At 41.6% G+C, this 21,691-nt stretch overlaps 1 protein-coding gene across 2 annotated transcripts in view; it reads right to left on the bottom strand.

The window, feature by feature from the left end:
- The window catches only part of TGFBR1 (transforming growth factor beta receptor 1), a 35,574-nt gene extending 18,132 nt beyond the window's left edge, over positions 1-17,442 (bottom strand). The window contains exon 1 of one of the 2 annotated variants that reach the window (XM_060781484.2): positions 17,233-17,442. In XM_060781484.2, coding sequence (XP_060637467.2) covers positions 17,233-17,362 — 130 coding nt within the window. In that variant the 5' untranslated portion in view covers positions 17,363-17,442. The remainder of the gene's footprint in view (positions 1-17,232) is intronic. The other variant, XM_060781485.2, reaches the window with a different exon arrangement.
- Positions 17,443-21,691: the final 4,249 nt, after the last annotated feature.

Genomic DNA, 21,691 nt, shown 5'->3' with positions numbered 1-21,691 from the left:
CAATTAACTGGTGATACACATCCTCAAACACTTCAGATGCTGCATGTTTATGTTAATTATATTCCATAATCACTTAAGATACTGCATGTTTATGTTAATTATATTCCATAATATGAAAGTAAAAAATTCAAATATTTCCTACCTATAAATATATTCTGCATACACATTATGTGTTTGCTCATGATTCTAAGTATTTTTTATTTAACATGTTATATTTATTCCAGCACCCATAAGGTCGCAGGTTTGAATCCGGGGAGAGGCAGATGAGCTCCCTCTATCAGCTCCAGCTCTTCATGCGGGGACATGAGAGAAGCCTCCCACAAGGATGATAAAACAACAAATCATCCAGATGTCCCCTGGGCAATGTCCTTGCAGACGGCTAATTCTCTCACACCAGAAGCGACTTGCAGTTTCTCAGGTCACTCTGACACAACAACCCCCCCCCCAACCCATAAGAATATAATTAATGAACATGACATTTTTTCATTACTATGCCCTTTCTCACTAGAATTACTCTGGTTTTAATGCCAAAATAGACTATTTGGCATTAAAACCAGTCCAGCTATCTCCAAATCCTAAAAACATTTCCTCAGGAGAAATATTTGTGGAAAATCTATTTAGTAACATTTTTAACCAATTCATTAATTCTGGGAAATCAAAATAAAATTACAATGCACCAAGGCCAAAAGTGCATAGGAACTTCTAATCAAGTAGCCTGATGAAGCAATTCAAATTCAGTGTACAATCTCATAAAAGCTGAATATATTTACAAATTTATTTATTTATCGTGTCAGGAGCAAACCAAACAATTGTATTGTATTTTTTAAAAAGCCTCACAAAGTTTGTAAACTTGGCATTATATTAAATGTCCTTTGACCAGTAGCTGGCCACTTGGAATGCCTCTGATGTTGCTATAAGAAGGTCCTCCATTGTGCATGTGGTAGGGTTCAGATTGCATTGTAGTAGGTGGTCTGTGGTTTGCTCTTCTCCAAATTTACAAATTGAACTTACTTTTATAATTTTTTTCACTTCATAATGTCAAGCGGGCATAACATACACATTACCATAAAAAAGAACTGAGGAAAGAAAACCAAGACCCAGATACTGCAATGATGTGATACTGGATACAGTTTTATATGAAATTCTTTCTTGTACTTATACAGACTTGAGAAATGATTTGGAGCATCTTAAAATATATTTTATTCATCAATCCAAAATAAATTATTTGAGAATCTTTTTTTCCTTGGAATTACGGGGGAAATACTCTGGAAAACCCAGGAAAAACAAATTGCCCCAAATGTTTTTGTTTTTCTGTTTTACCACTAGTTTGTGTGAGTGTGTGTGCTTTTTCAAAGCCCCCTGCTAATTTTGTTGTCTGAAGTTACTGCTGTAAATCCTACCTGAGTTTATCCCCAAACAGTAAATGGGATAACACACAAAATTTACCCTGCCACTCAGTGGTGATCTGAGAAACCTTGCTCTTTTTAAAACAGTTTTTGATCATTTCTATCTAATGTGCAAAACTGAAAAATGCAGGAAGTTGCTATCTAACAAGACTTGTGGTACAGAATGGGTTGTTTGTGCCTTTGTGATCAGTCTGCATGTTGTTTTGTGATTACTTTATACAGATACTTAAGTTTTATAAAACCAAGAATAAGTAATAAGGAATTATATATGTCAAACAAAGAAATAGGATGAGGGATACCAAAATTATAAGAATATTATGAAGCATTTCAATTGAAGGCAATTTTGGAACTAGAAGAAGAAAATCAAGTGAAATGGATAAGAATAGAAAATGAAGTAAACAAAGGTCAAGGTGAATATGGAATCTTCATACAAAAACTAAAAGAGGTGGTAGGGAAAACAATAGGTCCAAGGAAAATAGCTTTAAAAATATGGAAGAAATGGGGGGAAAACGGATGCCATTTTTCTCAAAGGAAGCCCCAATAGGGAGTTTGAGGAACAAAGAGGATAAGAGCGTTATAAAGAAACTGAAACAGTTGGGATATTATAAAATAAAGGATTTATATAATGAAAAAGATGTACCAATGGAAAAGAGTCAGCTAGAAAACTTAGGGGAAGAAAGGTTCAGGCTAATATTAATATTAAGAGGCATTTGGGAACAAATAAAAAAGGAAGAAAGTAATATGGGCGAAAATATAATAGATAGAATATTGAAAGAAAGGTCCAGTGAAAAGCAATAAGGGTTAGGTAAAATAAATGGAAGAATGTTAGAAGACAGGGAATTTATGTATAAAAGGATGGGAAATAGATGGGAAAAGGAAGGAGGCATAGGGAAAGAAAAAATAGTTAAAATAAGGAATGGATTAAATAAAATAAAGATAGAAAAATATAGGGATCTGGATCAGAAAGTAATAACAAAATGGTATAGGACACCAATTCAATTGGCACATATGATCCAGGGTCTAAATCCAAAATGTTGGCACTGTGGGAGTAGAGAAGCCTGGTACTCACATCTACGTTGGGAATGTAAGGAGACATGAATCAAATCTTCATGAAAATTGAATTATATACAAAAATAAAAAAATGACTTAAATATGGAGATTCTCTTAAAAGGGATTTATGGGGACAGTAAAATAAAAGCACATGAACAAAAATTAGTTATGATGATGTTTAGAGCAGCACATGCTGTGATTGTTTGGGGGTGGAAAGAAAAAAAAAGAAATGCACCCTGGGAAAATGGTATGAATATGTGTGGGAACAAGTACAATTGGAAATTATGGACATTATAAGAAATGAAAAACTATGGACAGAAAAGCAGAAGGAAATCAAAGAAATATGGTCACCCTTTAAAAATTGGATTCAAGAAGCTAAGCCAGAAGACGACGATAATTGGAAAAAAAAACTGGATAGAATGCAATGATGGCTCGAATAAATGAAGAAGGACCAACTTGTCAACAGGGGGAGGGGAGAAGGTTAAGGGGTGGAAAGAAAAAATGTATTGAAACTAAAGCAATGTAAAGTAAAGATAAATGTATTACAAATAGTTGTTAACAATACAATAAAGAAAATTTAAAAAAGAAGCTGAGCAGCATAGAGTACTGCTAGTATAGCCAGACTAGACAGAGAATTATGGTAATGTGATGCTTAATTCAAATAATAATAACACTCAGTATCTGCATAGTGATATTTCCAGTGAAACTGAGAATGATGATCTCAGTTCATATGATTCCAGTTCATAAGGCAAAGGTGACTAATAACACCCCTGCCTTCTGGAAGCCTAGAAAGGAGAGGGCATCAGAGGGCATGTCCCTCTGGGAGGGGTTGAGCATGTACTGGGGGGGCAAGAGTTTACACAACTTCCACATATGGAGGAACCTGCCATCAATACTCAGTATCTTTCCATAGTTTCCCCTTCTGAGACAAAACCAAGAGAAAAGCATGAGACAAAAATAGAGCTGAAGACATTAAATAGTCTGGAATCAGTTTCATTATGACAGAAAGGGACAGTAAACTAGGTAACTGTTGTCTCATAGAAACTGAGATCAGCGTGAGACTTGCATAAACCAGTTGAGACTTGTCTCAGAATAATTGGAGCTTCTACTGAATCCAAAGATCAACTTCATAAGACTTTTGTGGAGTGAGAAGCATGGGTCTTGTGTTTTGCAGAAATTGGTTATTTGTAGTGCTTGTTCTTAAATTTCTTCTTAGCTTGCTTAACCTATGTTCTAATAACTTTAGTAGTAAGAAGCCTGTTTGTTCAAGGACAAACAGATACCCACTCACAACAATCTATGCCTCTCCAGATAGATTACTCTTGGAAATAGTGATTTAATCAGAGACACTAGGTATGTTGTGGGTGTATAAAGCACATAGTGATTAAGTTGCCTGTTGTAAAGGTTGCACATGTCGCATACTTCCTAGGCACCCTGGTATACAGTGCTTTGGGATGCAAACACAAAGTTGTGCAATAAAATAATGGACTTGAATTGTTATGTCATTTTTATTTAGAGTTCCAATTTGAAGTTCAGCTCATAAAGGGAAACTCTTGAATACTTTCATAGTAGATATGTTTAATATAATATCATTGTACTTTTGTATATTTTGTAGACATATTATGTATTTGCCATGTCACTGAATAATAAATCACAGATTAGTAAGAGTTGGAAGAGACAACAATATCCATCTACAATCAAAGAAAAAAGTTCTTTCAAAATGGTTGTCCAGCATTCCCAACAAATAAAACTCAGGTCTCATCTTAAATTTAAACTTAAAAATATCTTCCAGAATCAGTTGTATTTGAGTCCAATATTTTTCTGCCTTTCTGAAGGCCTATTATATATGGTAAGATGTCCCCACACTGTGCTAGATTTTTAAAGGTTATTTAACAATATCACCCTGTCATCATAATGATACAAGAGACCCGCCAGCCAATGGTTGCTCTACAAACTACACTAAAAGAATTTCAAGAAGACAATAACAAATAAAGCACAATAAACCAGATAGTTTATGTTAATGATTTCCAGTCTCCAACAATTAACCTAACAACTTTCATGGGATACACTATACCCATCAAGCTTTTATTATCTCAACACAAATAATCAATACAGAACCTTCAAAACACTGGAAATATGGACTACTAACAAACTTTAAAACATCCATTCATTTTTGGTTGAATACCACTAATTAAAATGTTTTATCCATTGTTTTACTTATTCCAAACCTTTGCCATATCCATTGATGCACCATGATTTATTATGGGGCAGCTAACTCTGGATACTAGTTTTCTAGAACAATTATGAACTCTATTCACATCTAGTAAATGTGGTCTATTGCAGGCCTGCACAACCTGTAGCCTTCCAGCTGTTTTGGCCTCCAACTCCCAGAATTCCTGGTCACTGGACAAGCTGGCTAGGGCTTCTGTGAGTTGGAGGACAAAATAGCTCGAGGGCTGCAGGTTGTGCATTCTTCCGTCTATGCCTATTCAAAGATTTTCATCTCAAGCAGATAACTAACAGAAATCATGGGAATGACTCTATTCAATGGATTACCATGCAGAGAGAGCCCTCATTGTACACCATTCCACATCTTCCTTCACTGGTTGAATATTAAGTTATTTCCAGTCCTTTGTAAATGCCACCTACAAAGAATGGAATCACTGGAAGGAGAAATTAGACTCATCTCTTACCTGTCCACTCAATTTTTCAGTACCAACGTTTCTCTGAGAGGAATGGGTTGCCAGAAACATGGAAATACCATGACTCCATTACATGTAGGACCTATTATACCATGTTACCCCAGCTACCCAACTAATAGATAATATGTTCAGTAACGCAAATACACAATGGCTCCATGAACTCCAAATATTCTCTTTTGGAATACAGGCATTTAAAACAGAGTCTGCCTAGCAGTCTGTCCATTTTGAAAACCTCTCTATTATTCCAACAGATCAGGCAAAAGGACAGGCATCAAAAATTTATAAACCTTTATTGAACACTAATATATACCAGTAGCAAGTCTTAGATTGTCATAGGGAGCAAGTTTTAAGACCATTATGAAAGATTCAGATTGGAAAGAAATATTGGTCACGCTTCTCATATAATTCATCTCATCACAAATTAAAGAAACAATGTCAACATTGTGTATAGATACAACTGGATATCAGACAGACCACACAAAATAACAATTTCTGTCCCTAAATGTTGGCAAGAATGTGCATGTGGATCATCCTACATCTATGGGTAAAGTGAGGTTGGGATGGGGGGGGGGGTTTGGTAACAAGGGCACAGGTCCCAAGATCAATTCTCTCTCCCCCAATAAAAATCTAATCAATGACAACACCACCACTCATTTTCTACTGAAAGAATCACGAAAGACAGCCGAATATCTATTACATTTTCAGATAATAGAGATAAAACATTCATTTAAATATTTATAAACTATTTTATCAAATCACTTCTGTGTATGTAGAATGTAATGATGTTTGAAAATCTCCCACAGCAGAATGACTGCTCACTCCCCTTCTGAAAAGTCAAGACAAGCCAGTGCCTCCCACTGCAAACATCATTCCTGGTTCTACAGTAGACAAGGAATGATGACTGCTATCTCCAAGATACCATTGACAGAAGCCTACAATTTGTTCTAGAACTGTAGTTGTTGGGTGCAATCAGAAAGTCAAAACAAACTTCTACCTTCTCTTTCTGAGTCTGAGCCTGACAGGAAAAGCAGATTATTATATCAGTGTTTCTGCTGTTACAGCAGCCATAATTAGCTTTGTTGCAAAGGCAGGATCATTCTTTCATGAGAAACAGACTTGTTCAAAGCTTTCTAAATGTAAATCTGTTTTCTTTTTTTATTGTACAATCCAAGTATCTCCAAAGGAGCAACTTGTTTTTGAAAAACCCGATTCACAAACAGTTTAGGAATAACCTAATAGGAAATCCTCTGGATGCAAGCCCTCCAGTTACAGTTAAATTTAATCCATGTCTACCAAAGCGGTCGGGCTTCAACTCATGACACAGTTTTTGCACAATTACATTCTGCACTTTACCTTACGAATAAGAGGACAGTACTTTATATTCTGTTGAGAAACAGACCACTTAGAGAGAGAACCAGGCTGCTTCCCATCTGCCAATTTGACATGGAATACATGGAACACATTCACTATAGCAATACATTCAGTACATAGGAGTTGATTTGGGAGGCAAGAGCACCAGCAATTGGTCATAGAGGCTGCCTCCAAAAATCACACATGGACCACAAATCATGTATTACCCATCCTGAAACATCAAGGCTGCATATCACCCTTTCTCAAACCTTGTCTAGCATTTCAGAGGTGCAGGTAAATATTCTGGCAGCCATCAATTTTTGATTGTCCATTTAGACCAGGGGTCCTCAAACTAAGGCTCAAGGGCCGTATCCGGTCCTCCAAGGTCATTTACCTGGCTGAGGATTGTTGTTGTTGTTGTGTGCTTTCAAGTCGTTTCACACTTAGGTTGACCCTGAGTGAGGGCTGGGTAAATGACCTTGGAGGGCCGTATCCAGCCCTCGGGCCTTAGTTTGAGGACCCCTGCCTTAGAAGAACTCTGGACATTCTAATACGGAAAACATAGAAAGAAGAGACTCCGTGTACAAAGAGAAGAAGAATTACAAACAGGGAATGGCTAGAATAGCAGAAAACAGGCTTTGACCTGCTAAACAGAATACTGGAAAGAAAACAAAGTGTTACACTGTCAAAGAGTGCTGGTGTCTCACCAAACTACAAATCCCAGGATTCCATAGCATTAAGCCATGGCAGCTTACAGTGGTGTCAAACTGCACTAATTTTACAGTAGAGATGCACCCTGAATTTCAGTGGTAATGTTTACCATTCAATCATTAGGGATGAATAAAAGGTGCATTGAGAGAATAAATTAACTGCTCTGATGGTAACTGTTCAAAACACACTGTCCAAAATTCTGTTGGGAACATACAGCACTGATAAAGTAGGCATTATCTGTCTATGGATTTGATTGCCCCAAATCAACCTTAGAAGCCAGACAGCCATACCAACCCCAAGGTGTTTTGTGACATTGGCAAGCAAGACCTATCCAGACTCCTCTTGCCATTCAGGGGTAATGGAACAAGCTAAAAGAGGACTAGAATAGTAATCATTGAACATTTTCCTTGCCAGCACCTAAGAATTCATTTGGTGTGACTGATTTCTAAGGTGGATTTGGGGCAGTTAAACAGGATGTCATAATGCTATCCATTATAAAGATTTCTCATGACAATATTATTTCATGTTACGTTCAATGGCAAAATTATGTGGAATTCTGGGATTTGTAGTTTAATAAGGTCTAAGACCTCTCTGGCTGATAATTCTGATTCCCCCCCCCCCCCATGGCAAATCCCAGCATTACAAACAATTTTATCACAACATTTAAAGGGATACTGCAATAATAGTGTAGTGTGTTAGGGACCTAAAACAACCATAAACTATTGAATATAAATGCAATAGTGTAGGACTTTCATTTTCACTGAGATAGGCACACAGAACCCATACAAGTGAGAAAAATGCAAATAATAATTGCTATCTATTTTACCAGACAGTACCCCTTTCTAGGAATCTCTAGGTTTTCCAGTGCAACTCTAGAATTGCCCTGGAGGAGCTAAGATTCCTAGAAAAAACATGTTAACCAAATCCATGAATAATTAAATCCAGAAAGATTGAATTTGCAGGGCTGACAGTAACTAGAAAAACAGAACAGGAGCTGATTCTTTTATGTTGATTTTCACAAAACTACAGTTCCCTAAACACCAAATTATTCCACAATACTATAGTGTTCTGACATTATGTAATGTTTATTGAATAATACATCTTTAATATCAAAATACAATGAGAATGTGAGGATTTATCAAAGAAAGTACTTTTAAGTTTCTGAAATTTCAAAACATATAATGGATCCACAACTTGGAGCTAAAAAGATAAATAAATTCTAGCTTTATGTCTTGATATCATGGAATTAGACAATGTGTGTAATTATTATGGGAATCATTACAGCGAGTAAGTTATACATCACTGCAGCGCAACAAGTGCCAGAACTGTAATTTTCAGCAAATAAGAACAAATATTAACTATCATCAGAGAACAGATTTCTGGATTATGTTATCACCAGGGCATAACTGCAGTATAATCACATGAGGGAATCAAAGCATTAGTCAATAAAAGTTTTCAAAATGCATGCCTCATATCCAGGGATATACGTCAAGCATAACCTATAATTTATATAATATAGTCTAGGACCATGTATGTGAGTTACAATTAGACAATGAGGAGCATATATATCAGATCATTACAAACAGCGCAGCCTGTGGATCCTCATAACTGTTAATGGATTTTGTGGTGTGCCATCAGGATCATATGTACTCTGAATATGCATTTATTGTGCTACTACAAAGCAAAATGGAGCGATTTGAGTCTTTTTTATAGTGCACTTCGTCCATGTACATGAATATGGCCATGTTTATTTAACTGATCTTAACACTGGTCTGTTTAAAAACAGGACTCATAACTATTCATATACAAAATCTAGATTTTAGCATGAGGACCAAAATGCTTTTAATTTTAATGCCACGTTGACTGTCAGTTAAACCTCTCCAGACAGAACTATAGTTTTCACACTGCAGTTCCTGGTCATAAATATAAGGTATGATAAATGTTGAGATTTGGAGAAGGAGGTGGATTGGCCCTGGAAAAAGCCATGAAAATTTATGTTTGAGCCATAGTTTGCATTTACAATGGTAGGTTATTACTGTTTTCAATTAAAAAATACAAGAGACAGTTGTAAATTATTGCAATGTGGTTGATAGTTATGTTCTATTTTTTTTTAAAAAAAAATAGGAATCTAAAGTGGATCCATGCTTTAAATTAGTTTAACGTAGGCAACACCTTCAGTAAAAATTTCTCCATATGGATCACTTATGACAAAAACAAGTGCTCCTGTAAACAACATTGCTCCTGTAAACAACATTGGCATCTATGCAGTAAAATGGCAGGGGGGGCGAAAAATACCAGCATCATGAGCAAAAGGGTGCATTTTGTGTAATAACTGGTTTGTAATAGGTATTTGTGGCCTCTATATGTCGATATATATATATAGAGGGGGGGGGGGCAGACAGAGAGACAGCTGAATGATTTATCAACCAGATTCAGGAGAATATGGTATCATATCAATTTGTGTGTAAAATGTACAGAGCCTTAGACCCTGATTACAGAAACAAAGATAATAGCATTATGTACCACACAACTCTTGCTATCAACAAAATGTCTTTTGTCGATTTCTCAGCATTTAGTGGATTCAACCAGACTTGTGCCAATTATAAATGAAACATAAATCTTTGAAATGTGCATAAAGTTATCTTTTTTCAGCCACAACTTACTGACTAGGAAACATCAAGAAGTGTTTTGCAAGTATGGAAACAAGAGGGCAACTTCCCCCATTTTCTGACAACACACGAAGCAAATATTGTTGTGTTGTGGGGAAAAGTGTGAAGCATCATCAGACCACTAGTGGCCAGATATTATTTTCTTCTGCATTACGTCCAGTGAAATTAATACAAGTCTAGCTCAGGACTTCTTAAACGTTTTCCACTCAAGAAATACTATTTGTATAACCTCGAGTATCTAGGTATATATTATAGGTATGCAAAATTTAACATTTATTTACAAGAAATCAGCACTGACAAGGTGGTTGTGAATTTTTTGGGCTGTGTGTCCATATTCTAGGAGCATTCTCTCCTGACATTTTGCCTGGATCTATGGCAGGCATCCTCGGAGGTTTGTTCAGAGGTCTGTTGGAAATGAAGCAAGTGGGGTGTATATATCTGTGGGATGTCCAGGGTGGAAGAAAGAACTCTTGTCTGCTTGAAGCAGGTGTGAATGTTGCAATTAGCCAGCTTGATTAACACTGAGTAGCCTTGCAGCTGCAAAACCTGGCTGCTGCTGCCAGGGGCATCCTTTATTTGGGAAGTGTTAACTGGCAATCAGTTGTTTACTGTCTGGAATCCCCCTGTTGCTGAGTAGTAGTGTTCTTTATTTGCTGTCTTGATTCTGGTGTTTTTTAAATACTGGTGACCAGATTTTGTTCATTTTCATGGTTTTGGTCCAAACTGTTTGACTGACTGCATTCCCTTGTACTAACCTGCCTAAACCCTGAGATCTTCAAGAGAGGCCCTTCTCTCGGTCCCACCTCCATTTCAAGCTCGGCTGTTGGGAAGGGGAGAGAGGGCCTTCCTTCACAGTGGCTGCCCCTTAACTCTGGAACTCCCTCCTTTCCAGGGAAGACAGAATTGCCCCCTCCCTGCTGTCCTTCAGGTGGCAGGCTAAAACCTTTTTATTCAGGCAGCCTTTTAACGATGAAGGTTTTTAAGATCAATTCAGGGGATGCTGTAGTTTTATATGCTTTAATTGATGTTTAATACTATTTTAATACTTGTATATTCATATATTTTAAGTTGTATTGCAATGCTTTCAGTTGTGAGCTGCTTTTAGTCTCTGTATGGAGAGAGAAAGTGGGATATAAATAAACATAATAATAATAATAATTCCTCCTTTCTGTTGAAATTGTCCACATGTTTGTGGATTTCAATGGCTTCCCTGTGTAGCCTGACATGACGGTTGTCAGAATGGCCCAGCATTTCTGTGTTCTCAAATAGTATTGTCTCCAGGTTGGTTCATCAAGTACTCTGCTATGGCTGATTTCTTGGGCTGACTTCAGAACAATCCTCTGAGGATGCTGTCCACAGATGTAGTCAAAACGTCAGGAGAGAATGCTACTGGGGCATGGCCTTACAGCCAGACAAAATCACAGCAACCCAGGCCCCTTTCACATAGGTGAATAAAATCCCACATTGTTTGCAGTGTGGACTCAGACAATCCCATTCAAGGCATTGTGGGATTTTCTGTCTTGATATTTTGGGTTATATGGCTGTGTGGAAGGGCCAAAAAAACACAGAAAACTGTAAATTGCAAATCACAATATCTATATTACAGGAAATTCTACATTAAACATAAGGTGGGGACAGTAACTTGACTGATTAGTAATTATTTATAAATGAAAGTTTGCTTGTCAATATACTATAAACACAAAGAAACTTAAGCTTCCAGAATGACAATTTCTATATTCCAGGAGATTCTTCATTAGTTCATGACGTTAAGAATAGTAACTCATTTATAGTTAAATGAAATGTTGCCTGTCAATATTTTTAGAATACCATGAAATTTCAGCTTCCAAAATGACAGTTTCTATGTTGTAGGACAGGGGTCCTCAAACTTTTTAAGCAGAGGGCCAGGGCACAGTCCCTCAAACTGTTGGAGGGCCGGATTATGATTTGGAAGAAAAAAAAACCACGAATGAATTCCTATGCACACTGCACATGTCTTTTTTGTAGTGCAAAAAACACTTTAAAACAATACAATAATTATAATGAAGAACAATTTTAACAAATATTAATTTATTAGTATTTCAATGGGAAGTGTGGGCCTGCTTGTTTTTGCTGATGAGATGGGATTGTTATTGTTGTGTGCTTTCAAGTCATTTCAAACTTAGGTTGACTCTGAACAAGGGCCGGGTAAATGACCTTGGAGGGCCGTATCCAGCCCCGGGGCCTTAGTTTGAGGACCCCTGTTGTAGGAGATTCTTCATCAATACATAACGTCAGGAAGAGTAATACAACACAACAAGGTCTCCCAGGTGTCATTTTGGAAATTTTCCTTCCTTTCCTCTTCCCTTCCTTCCCCCCTTTCTTTCCCTTCTTCTTTTTCCCCTTTCTTCCTTCTCTACCTATTTGTGGACTGCAACTCCCAGCAGTCCTGATTGATCGATCTACCTACCTATCTATCTCTATGTAATCTATCTATCTTATCTATCTGGAGGATTGCTAGGAGTTGCAATCCAGGAATAGGAAACTGGAAATATTTAGTGATTGGAATGCTCTCAAAGAAATCCAAGGAGAAGAAAGCTTGCTTCTTGGAAGCAGTGCATTTGGATCAGCCTCCTCTCCTAAAGGGCCTGGTCTAGGGATGCTGGGAGCTGTAGTCCAGAAGAGAGTGGGGATATGCTGTTGTGTGTTTTGTTTCCTGGGGAATCGTTTTGCGCATGCGCTGTAACATCTTTTTGCTTTTTAAATCCCTTCTGCTGTGTTTTCCAGTGTTTTTATGAGTGATGGTCACTCATTGGCCTGATACGTGTCTTGTGTCCAAATTTGGTGTCAATTCGTCCAGTGGTTTTTGAGTTCTGTTGATCCCACAAATGAACATTACATTTTTATTTACATAGACTAGCCGTCCCCTGCCATGCGTTGCTGTGTCCCACTCTGGTGGTCATGGGGGTTCTGTGTAGGAGGTTTGGCCCAATTCTATCGTTAGTGGGGTTCAGAATGCTCTGTGATTGTAGTTCAACTACAAACTCCAGCAACTACAACTCCCAAATGTCAAGATTCTGTTTTCCCCAAACTCCACCAGTGTTCACATTTGGGCATATTGAGTATTCATGTAGAGTTTGGTCCAGATCCATCATTGTTACATCCCGAATAGACTACTGCAACGCCCTCTACGTGGGGTTGCCCTTGAAGACTGTTTGGAAACTTCAATTAGTCCAGCGGGTGGCGGCCAGATTAATCACTGGAGCGTCATACAGGGAGAACACCACCCCCCTGCTGTGTCAACTCCACTGGCTGCCGGTCCAGTTCCAAGCACAATTCAAGGTGCTGGTTTTGACCTAAAAAACCCTATACGGTTCCGGTCCAGCGTACCTGTCCGAACGCATCCCCTTCTACGTCCCACCCCGGAGTTTGAGATCATCTGGGGAGGCCCTGCTCTCGACCCCACCGCTATCACAAGTGAGGTTGGTGGGGACGAGGAGCAGGGCCTTCTCAGTGGTGGCCCCTCACCTGTGGAACTCGCTCCCGGGGGAAATAAGGTCATCAACTTCCCTCCTCTCCTTCAGGAGGAAAGTAAAGACATGGTTGTGGGACCTTATCTGACAACTAGATAAGGACAATCAGACGATTAGGACGGACAGGACTGACAAAGTGGAATTGGAAATTGGACTATGAGATGGCGAACGCTGACCGTTAATGAGGTGTAATTAGTTTTAGTGGCTTTATTGGCTTTATTGTTGTAATGCAGAAACTGTTTGTTAACTGTTAATTGCTGCTAGATTGTTTTATACTACTATTATGTGATGTTGGCATCGAATTGTGCCTTTGTAAGCCACCCTGAGTCCCCTCCGGGGTGAGAAGAGCGGGGTAGAAGTAACCGAAATAAAATAAATAAATAAAATTGTTTGAGTCCACAGTGCTCTCAGAATGTAGGTGAACTACAACTCCAAAACTGAAGGACACTGCCCACCAAACCCTTCCAGTATTTTGTTGGTCAGGGGAGTTCTGTGTGCCAAGTTTGGTTCAATTCCATCATTGGTGGGGTTCAGAATGCTCTTTGATTGTAGGTGAACTATAAATCCCAACAACTACAACTCCCAAATGACAAATCCATTTCTTTGAGTGAATGACATACATTGGGTTGTTAAGTGACTTGTGTCCAAATTTGATGTCAATTCGTCCAATGGTTTTTGAGTTCCGTTAATCCCACAAACAAACATTACATTTTCATTTACATAGATTACCAATCAGTCAAGTTACTGTTCCCACCTTACGTTTAATGTAGAATTTCTTCTAATATAGATATTGTGATTTGCAATTTACAGTTTTCTATGTTTGTTGCTATAGATCAGGGGTCCTCAAACTAAGGACCGAGGGCTGGATAAGGCCCTCCAAGGTCATTTACCTGGCCCTCACTCAGGGTCAACCTAAGTCTGAAACGACTTGAAAACACACAACAACAACAATCCTATCTCATCAGCTAAAAGAAGGCCAACACTTCCCATTGAAATACTAATAAGTTTATATTTGTTAAAACTGTTCTCCGTGTGAAAAGGATCTTGGAGTCCTCGTGGACAACAAGTTAAACATGAGCCAACAATGTGATGTGGCGGCAAAAAAAGCCAATGGGATTTTGGCCTGCATTAATAGGAGCATAGTGTCTAGATCTAGGGAAGTATTGCTACCCCTCTATTCTGCTTTGGTTAGACCACACCTGGAATATTGTGTCCAATTCTGGGCACCACAATTCAAGAGAGATATTGACAAGCTGGAATGTGTCCAGAGGAGAGCGACTAAAATAATAAAGGGTCTGGAGAACAAGCCCTATGAGGAGTGGCTTAAAGATCTGGGCATGTTTAGCCTGAAGAAGAGAAGGTTGAGAGGAGATATGATAGCCATGTATAAATATGTGAGAGGAAGCCACAGGGAGGAGGGAGCAAGCTTGTTTTCTGCTTCCTTGGAGACTAGGACGCGGAGCAATGGCTTCAAAGTACAAGAGAGGAGATTCCATCTGAACATCAGGAAGAACTTCCTGACTGTGAGAGCCGTTCAGCAGTGGAACTCTCTGCCCCGGAGTGTGGTGGAGGCTCCTTCTTTGGAAGCTTTTAAACAGAGGCTGGATGGCCATCTGTCGGGGTGATTTGAATGCATCATTGCTGCTTCTTGGCAGGGGGTTGGACTGGATGGCCCATGAGGTCTCTTCCAACTCTTTGATTCTATGAATTAATGTATTGTTTTTAATTGTTTTGCACTACAAATAAGATATGTGCAGTGTGCATAGGAATTAATTCATATTTTTTTCAAATGATAATCCGGCCCTCCAACAGTTTGAGGGACTGTGACATGGCCCTCTGTTTACAAAGTTTGAGGACCCCTCCTATAGATAATCTGTGCATGTTACACTGTGTGAAAGGACCCCCGGTGATTCAAGCCTTGGGCAACAGCATTGGCAAGGATGATTCTCCCTGTTTATGAAGGACAGCTGAAGCAACCATCTGTAAACACTGCAAGTTGTTGAGAACACATTCAGGTCATAGAATCACAGAATCATACAGTTGGAAGAGACCTCATGGGCCATCCAGTCCAACCCCCTGCCAAGAAGCAGGAATACTGCATTCAAATCACCCCTGACAGATGGCCATCCAGCCTCTGTTTAAAAGCTTCCAAAGAAGGAGGCTCCACCACACTCTGGGGCAGAGAGTTCCACTGCTGAACGGCTCTCACAGTCAGGAAGTTCTTCCTCATGTTCAGATGGAATCTCCTCTCTTGTAGTTTGAAGCCATTGTTTCGCATCCTAGTCTCCAGGGAAGCAGAAAACAAGCTTGCTCCCTCCTCCCTGTGGCTTCCTCTCACATATTTATACATGGCTATCATATCCCCTCTCAGCCTTCTCTTCTTCGGGCTAAACATGCCCAGCTCCTTAAGCCGCTCCTCATAGGGCTTGTTCTCCAGACCCTTGATCATTTTAGTCACCCTCCTCTGGACACATTCCAGCTTGTCAATATCTCTCTTGAATTGTGGTGCCTAGAATTGGACACAATATTCCAGGTGTGGTCTAACCAGAGCAGAATAGAGGGGTAGCATGACTTCCCTAGATCTAGACACTATGCTCCTATTGATGCAGGCCAAAATCCCAGGCTTTTTTTGCCACCACATCACATTGTGAGCTCATGTTTAACTTGTTGTCCACGAGGACTCCAAGATCTTTTTCACACGTACTGCTCTCCAGCCAGGCATTCTCCCCCATTCTGTATCTTTGCATTTTGTTTTTCCTGCCAAAGTGGAGTATCTTGCATTTGTCCCTGTTGAACTTCATTTAGTTAGTTTTGGCCAATCATCTCTCTAGTCTGTCAAGATTGTTTTGAATCCTGTTCCTGTCCTCTGGAGGAACAGCATTTCTCCTGACGTTTCGCCTGCATCTATGGCAAGCATCCTCAGAGGTAGTGAGGTCTGCTGGAAATAAGAAAATGGGTTAATATATCTGTGGAATGACTGGGGTGGGACAAAGAGCTCTCTGCTGAAGCTAGGTGTGAATGTTTCAGCTGATCACCTTCATTAGCATTTGAAGGCTTGGCTGAGCCTGGGAAAATGTTCTGTTGAGAGGTGTTAAGATGTGCCTGGTTGTTTCCTCTCTGCTGTTTTGCTGTAGTAATTTTAGAGTTTTTTCTAATACTGCTAGCCAGATTGTGTTCATTTTCATGGTCTCCTCCTTTCTGTTGAAATTGTCCACATGCTTGTGGATTTCAATGGCTTCTCTGTGTAGTCTGAAACATAACATACAAACAATCTACTCCAGCTGAAGGACAGCTGAAGCAACCATCTGTAAACACTGCAAGTTGTTGGGGACACATTCGGGTCAATGTCTAGTTGCCAAAATGTTTTTACTGTATGAGCCCCCAAGCAAAGTGTGTATGTGGGGAGAAGGGGGGGAGGCTTCTCCAATGGTGGGAGAAGAGGTGTCCAGCTGCTGCCTGAAAGGAGCGACGGTGGCCACAAAGGGCTGTGTGCGGGAGAGGGGGAAAGGGAGGCGGTCACGGAGGAGAAAGGGAGTCCTCCCCTCCCTCCCTCATGGAGCGCCTTTGCGCCAGGAGCGAGGCCCATCTGTTTTGGGAAACCCAGGGGCTGAGGGCGTCCCTCAGGCGACCTCGCAGGCCTTTTCAGCCTCGCCTTTTCGGAAAAGAAAGTTCGCTGTGTACTGCGCTCCAAGTCGGAAACGGCGAGGAACAGAAACACGCGGGAAAGAGAGAAAGAGTTGAGGGGAGGATGGGGTTTGCAGGCCGGAGGGCCCCCGACCAGCGCCATGTTGCCAACCAGGGGCGAAGGGAGCGAAGGGAGGCCCGCTTGACTCACCCGAGGCCGCCTCCGGGCGGAGCAGCAGCAGCAGCAGGAGGAGGCCCGCCGCCGCCCAACTCGCCCAGCGGAAGAAACTCGCGCGGGCTTCCCGCCTCAGGCGCTGAGGGAAGAAGGCGGCCGCCGCCATTGTCTCGCGCTGGTCCCCCTCCGCCTCCTCCTTGTCTTCCTCTTCCTCCTCCTCCTCTCCCCTCAGCCGAGCGGGACTGGGCCCGCCCCTCCCCCCCTCCTCCGTCCTTTCTTCCTTTCTTTCGCAGCCACTCAGCATCTGAATGGTGAGCGGGGCTCCCGCGACTCGGGCAAACAAAGCCCTCCCCTGATTGGCCAGCGCTGGTCCTAGGCTCCGCCCACGCCCCGCCGCAGACACAGGCCAGACAACAAGCCGCGAGGGGCGCCGCCGGCTGCGCGAAGGAGGAGGAGGACTTCTGTCTGCGGAGGCTTCCGTAGGAAGATTATTATTATTATTATTATTATTATTAACTTTATTTGTACCCCGCTAGCATCTCCCGGAGGACTCGATGCGGTTTACACAGGCCGAAGCCTCAAAACACAATACAATAGAAAACATAACACAACAATAGCAAAGCAAATCAAAACAATAAGCAAAATAACGACAATGGCAGTACATCAAGACATTGTTAAAAACTGGTTCGGCCGGCGCAATGGGGTACAAGGTTAAAAGTGCTGAATGGCAGGAGGCACGTAGGATTAAAAGTGCGGTGTGCAGCGACGATTAGTTATGCTAAGGTGCTACTAGGACTTGGGGTGGGGATTCCTAGTCAGAGAAGGCACAACGGAACAGCCAAGTTTTTAAATTCCTTTTGAAAACAGCTAGAGTAGGGGCCTGTCGGAGATCTTTTGGAAGGGCGTTCCAAAGTCGGGGGGCCGCCACAGAGAAGGCCCTGTCCCGTGTCCCCACCAAGCGCGCTTGCAATGTGGGTGGGATCACGAGCAGGGCCTCCCCAGATGACCGGAGCGAGCGTGTGGGTTCGTAGATGGAGATGCGGTCACGCAGGTAGGGTGCTCCCAAACCGTTTAGGGCTTTATAGGTAAGCACCTGCACCTTGAATTGGGCTCGGAAAATAAATGGCAGCCAGTGGAGCTCCTTAAACAGAGGGGTAGACCTCTCTTGATAATGAGCCCCGGTTAGCATCCTGGCTGCTGCCCGCTGGACCAATTGAAGTTTCCGAGCCGTCTTCAAGGGCAGCCCCACGTAGAGCGCATTGCAGTAGTCCATTCTAGAGGTGACCAAGGCATGGACCACCCCGGCCAGATCAGCCTTCACGAGGTATGGTCGCAGTTGGCGCACAAGTCTCAGTTGCGCAAAGGCCCTCCCGGATACCGCCGACACCTGAGCCTCAAGTGTAAGCGAAGAATCCAAGAGGACACCCAAACTGCGGACCTGTGGCTTTAGGGGGAGTGTAACCCCGTCCAACACAGGTGACCACCCTATACCCCGATCCGGTTTACGATCGACCAGGAGGACCTCTGTCTTGTCGGGATTGATCTTCAGCTTGTTCTTCCTCATCCAGGTCGACACAGCGGCCAGGCACTCGTCTAGCACCTGAGAAGCCTCCTTGGAATTAGGTGGAAAGGAGTAGTAGAGTTGTGTGTCATCCGCGTAGAGATGGCACCCAACTCCAAAACTCCGGATGACCTCTCCCAGCGGTTTCATGTAGATGTTAAAAAGCATGGGCGACAAAATAGAGCCTTGCGGGACCCCACAGGACAAAGGCCAGGGGTCAGAGCAGGCGTCTCCCAGCTTCACCATCTGAGTTCGTCCCTCCAGGAAGGGCAGTCGAGAAAGGGGAGGGGGCACGGCTCACTAGGACAGTGGTGTTCAACCTTCCTTATGACCCCTTAATACAGTTCCTCGTGTTGTGGTGATCCCCAACCATTGTTTTCATTAGGTTCTTGAGGGTTTTTTCGGGCTATAGGGCCATGTTCTAGAGGCATTTCTCCTGACGTTTCGCCTGCATCTATGGCAAGCATCCTCAGAGGTAGTGAGGTCTGTTGGAATTAGGACAATGGGTTTATATTAGGGCTGTCCAACCACGGAAAAATTTGTTTCTAAACTCGATTCGTTTTTAGGGGGTTTTTGCGTTTCGATTTTTAAAAGAATTCCGAACATTTTCTTTAAAAAAGTTCGATATTTACGAAATTTCGGAAAATACGAAACAATAACGAAACAATTACGAATCGATTCGTTAATGGCGGACGCGATCGCGCAATACGCTAAAAAAACCTCCAAATGGGACAGGGGGAACTTCTGAAGCTTCCCTCTCCCTCTGTTGTTGACTGTTGGTGTGACAATTATATTTTTTTTCACTGATAAAACAAACAGCAACCCTAAAACTTACACCAGACATGCGGAAATAATAACGAAACGATTTCGAACCAATTACAAAACAATACGAAATAAATTGGAAAAATTGTTTCGATTTTTAATTACTCTATTCCTGCATGGCTCAATATCGGACCGTAAGCTAATTTAAATACGAATTAATAACGAATTACGAAATTAACAAACGAAACCGCCCAGCCCTAGAAATCATCTATCGGACAGATGGCAAGCTATTCAATCTCAGCAGACTGAAAGCCAAAACCAAGGTTACAACAACATCTGATATAGAACTCCAGTATGCTGATAACAATGTCGTCTGTGCACATTCAGAAGAAGATCTACAAGCCACTCTAAACACCTTCACAGAAACATACGAGAAGCTCGGCCTGTCATTGAACATCGAGAAAACCAAAGTGCTGTTCCAGCAGTCACCAACCATCCCCTCCCCAATGCCAGAGATACAACTTAATGGTGTAACATTAGAAAATGTTGATCATTCCCACTACCTTGGCAGCCACCTCTCCACCAAAGTCAACATCGACACTGAAATTCAACACCGCCTGAGCTCCGTGAGTGCAGCATTTTTCCGAATGAAGCAGAGAGTGTTTGAGGACCAGGACATCCGTAGGGATACCAAGGTGCTTGTCTATAAAGCTATTGTCCTCCCAACCCTTCTATATGCCTGCAAAACGTAGACTATCTACAGACGTCACATACAACTCCTGGAACAATTCCATCAGCACTGCCTCTGGAAAATCCTGCAAATATCTTGGGAAGACAAGCGGACAAACGTCAGTGTGCTGGAAAAAGCAAATATCACCAGCATTGAAGCAATGGTCCTCTGCCATCAACTGGGCCGGCCACGTTGTCCGGATGCCTGACCACCGTCTCCCAAACCAGTTGCTCTACTCCGAACTCAAGAACGGAAAACGGAACGTTGGAGGACAGGAAAAGAGATTTAAAGATGGCCTCAAAGCCAACCTTAAAAACTCTGGCATAGACACTGAGAACTGGGAAGCTCTGGCCCTTGACTGCTCCAGCTGGAGGTCAGCTGTGACTAGCAGTGCTGCAGAATTCGAGGAGGCACGAGTGGAGGGTGAAAGAGAGAAACGTGCCAGGAGGAAGGTGCATCAAGCCAACCCCGGCTGGGACCGCCTTCCAGCTGGAAACCAATGCCTTCACTGTGGGAGAAGATGCGGGTCAAGAATAGGGCTCCACAGCCACCTACAAACCCACAAAAATAGTCATCAAGGAAGACCATCTTACTCGTCCAACGAGGGATCGCCTAAGTAAGTAAGTAAGTATGTTACAGAATTGGAGCAGTAGGAGCCTACGAGAACCATCCAGTCCAACCCACTACACCAGGGCTCCTCAAACTTTTTAAACAGAGGGCCAGGTCACAGTCTCTCAAACTGTTGGAGGGCCGGATTATAATTTAAACAATCAAATGAATAAAAATGTAATGTTCCTTTGTGGGATTAACATAACTCAAAAACCACTGGACGAATTGACACCAAATTTGGACAAAATACATCTATCAGGCCAACGAGTGACCATCACTCATAAAAACTGAAAAACACAGTGGAAGAGACTTAAAAAGCAACCTCCCCCCAAAAATACATTACAATGCATGTGCAAACCCACACACATATATACACAAACACACACATCTATGCATATACACACACAAAACACATACACAGAAAGGAGGAAAGAAGGAAGGAAAGAGAGAAGGGGGGAGGGAAGGAGAGAAAGAAGGAAAGAAAGAAGGGTAGAGAAGGAAGGAGGGAGAGAAAGAGAAAGAAAGAGGGAAAGAAGGGGGAAGGAGAGAAGGAAAGAAAGAAGGGTAGGGAAGGAAGGAGAGAAATAAAGAGGGAAAGAACAAGGGAAGAAGGAGGGAAGGAAAGAAAGCAGGGTAGAGAATGAAGGAAGGAGGGAGAGAAAGAGAAAGAAAGGGAAAGAAGGGGGAAGGAGAGAAAGAAGTAAAGAAATAAGGGTAGAGAAGGAAGGAAGTAGAGAAAGAAAGAGGGAAAGAAGGAGGGAAGAAAAGAAGGGTAGAGAATGAAGGAGGGAGAGAAAGAGAAAGAAAGGGAAAGAAGGAGGAAAGGAGAGAAA

This window comes from Anolis sagrei, chromosome 6 (assembly GCF_037176765.1).
Source record: "Anolis sagrei isolate rAnoSag1 chromosome 6, rAnoSag1.mat, whole genome shotgun sequence".
NCBI classification, from domain to species: domain Eukaryota; kingdom Metazoa; phylum Chordata; class Lepidosauria; order Squamata; family Dactyloidae; genus Anolis; species Anolis sagrei.
This window is presented reverse-complemented; position numbering and strand designations above follow the sequence as displayed.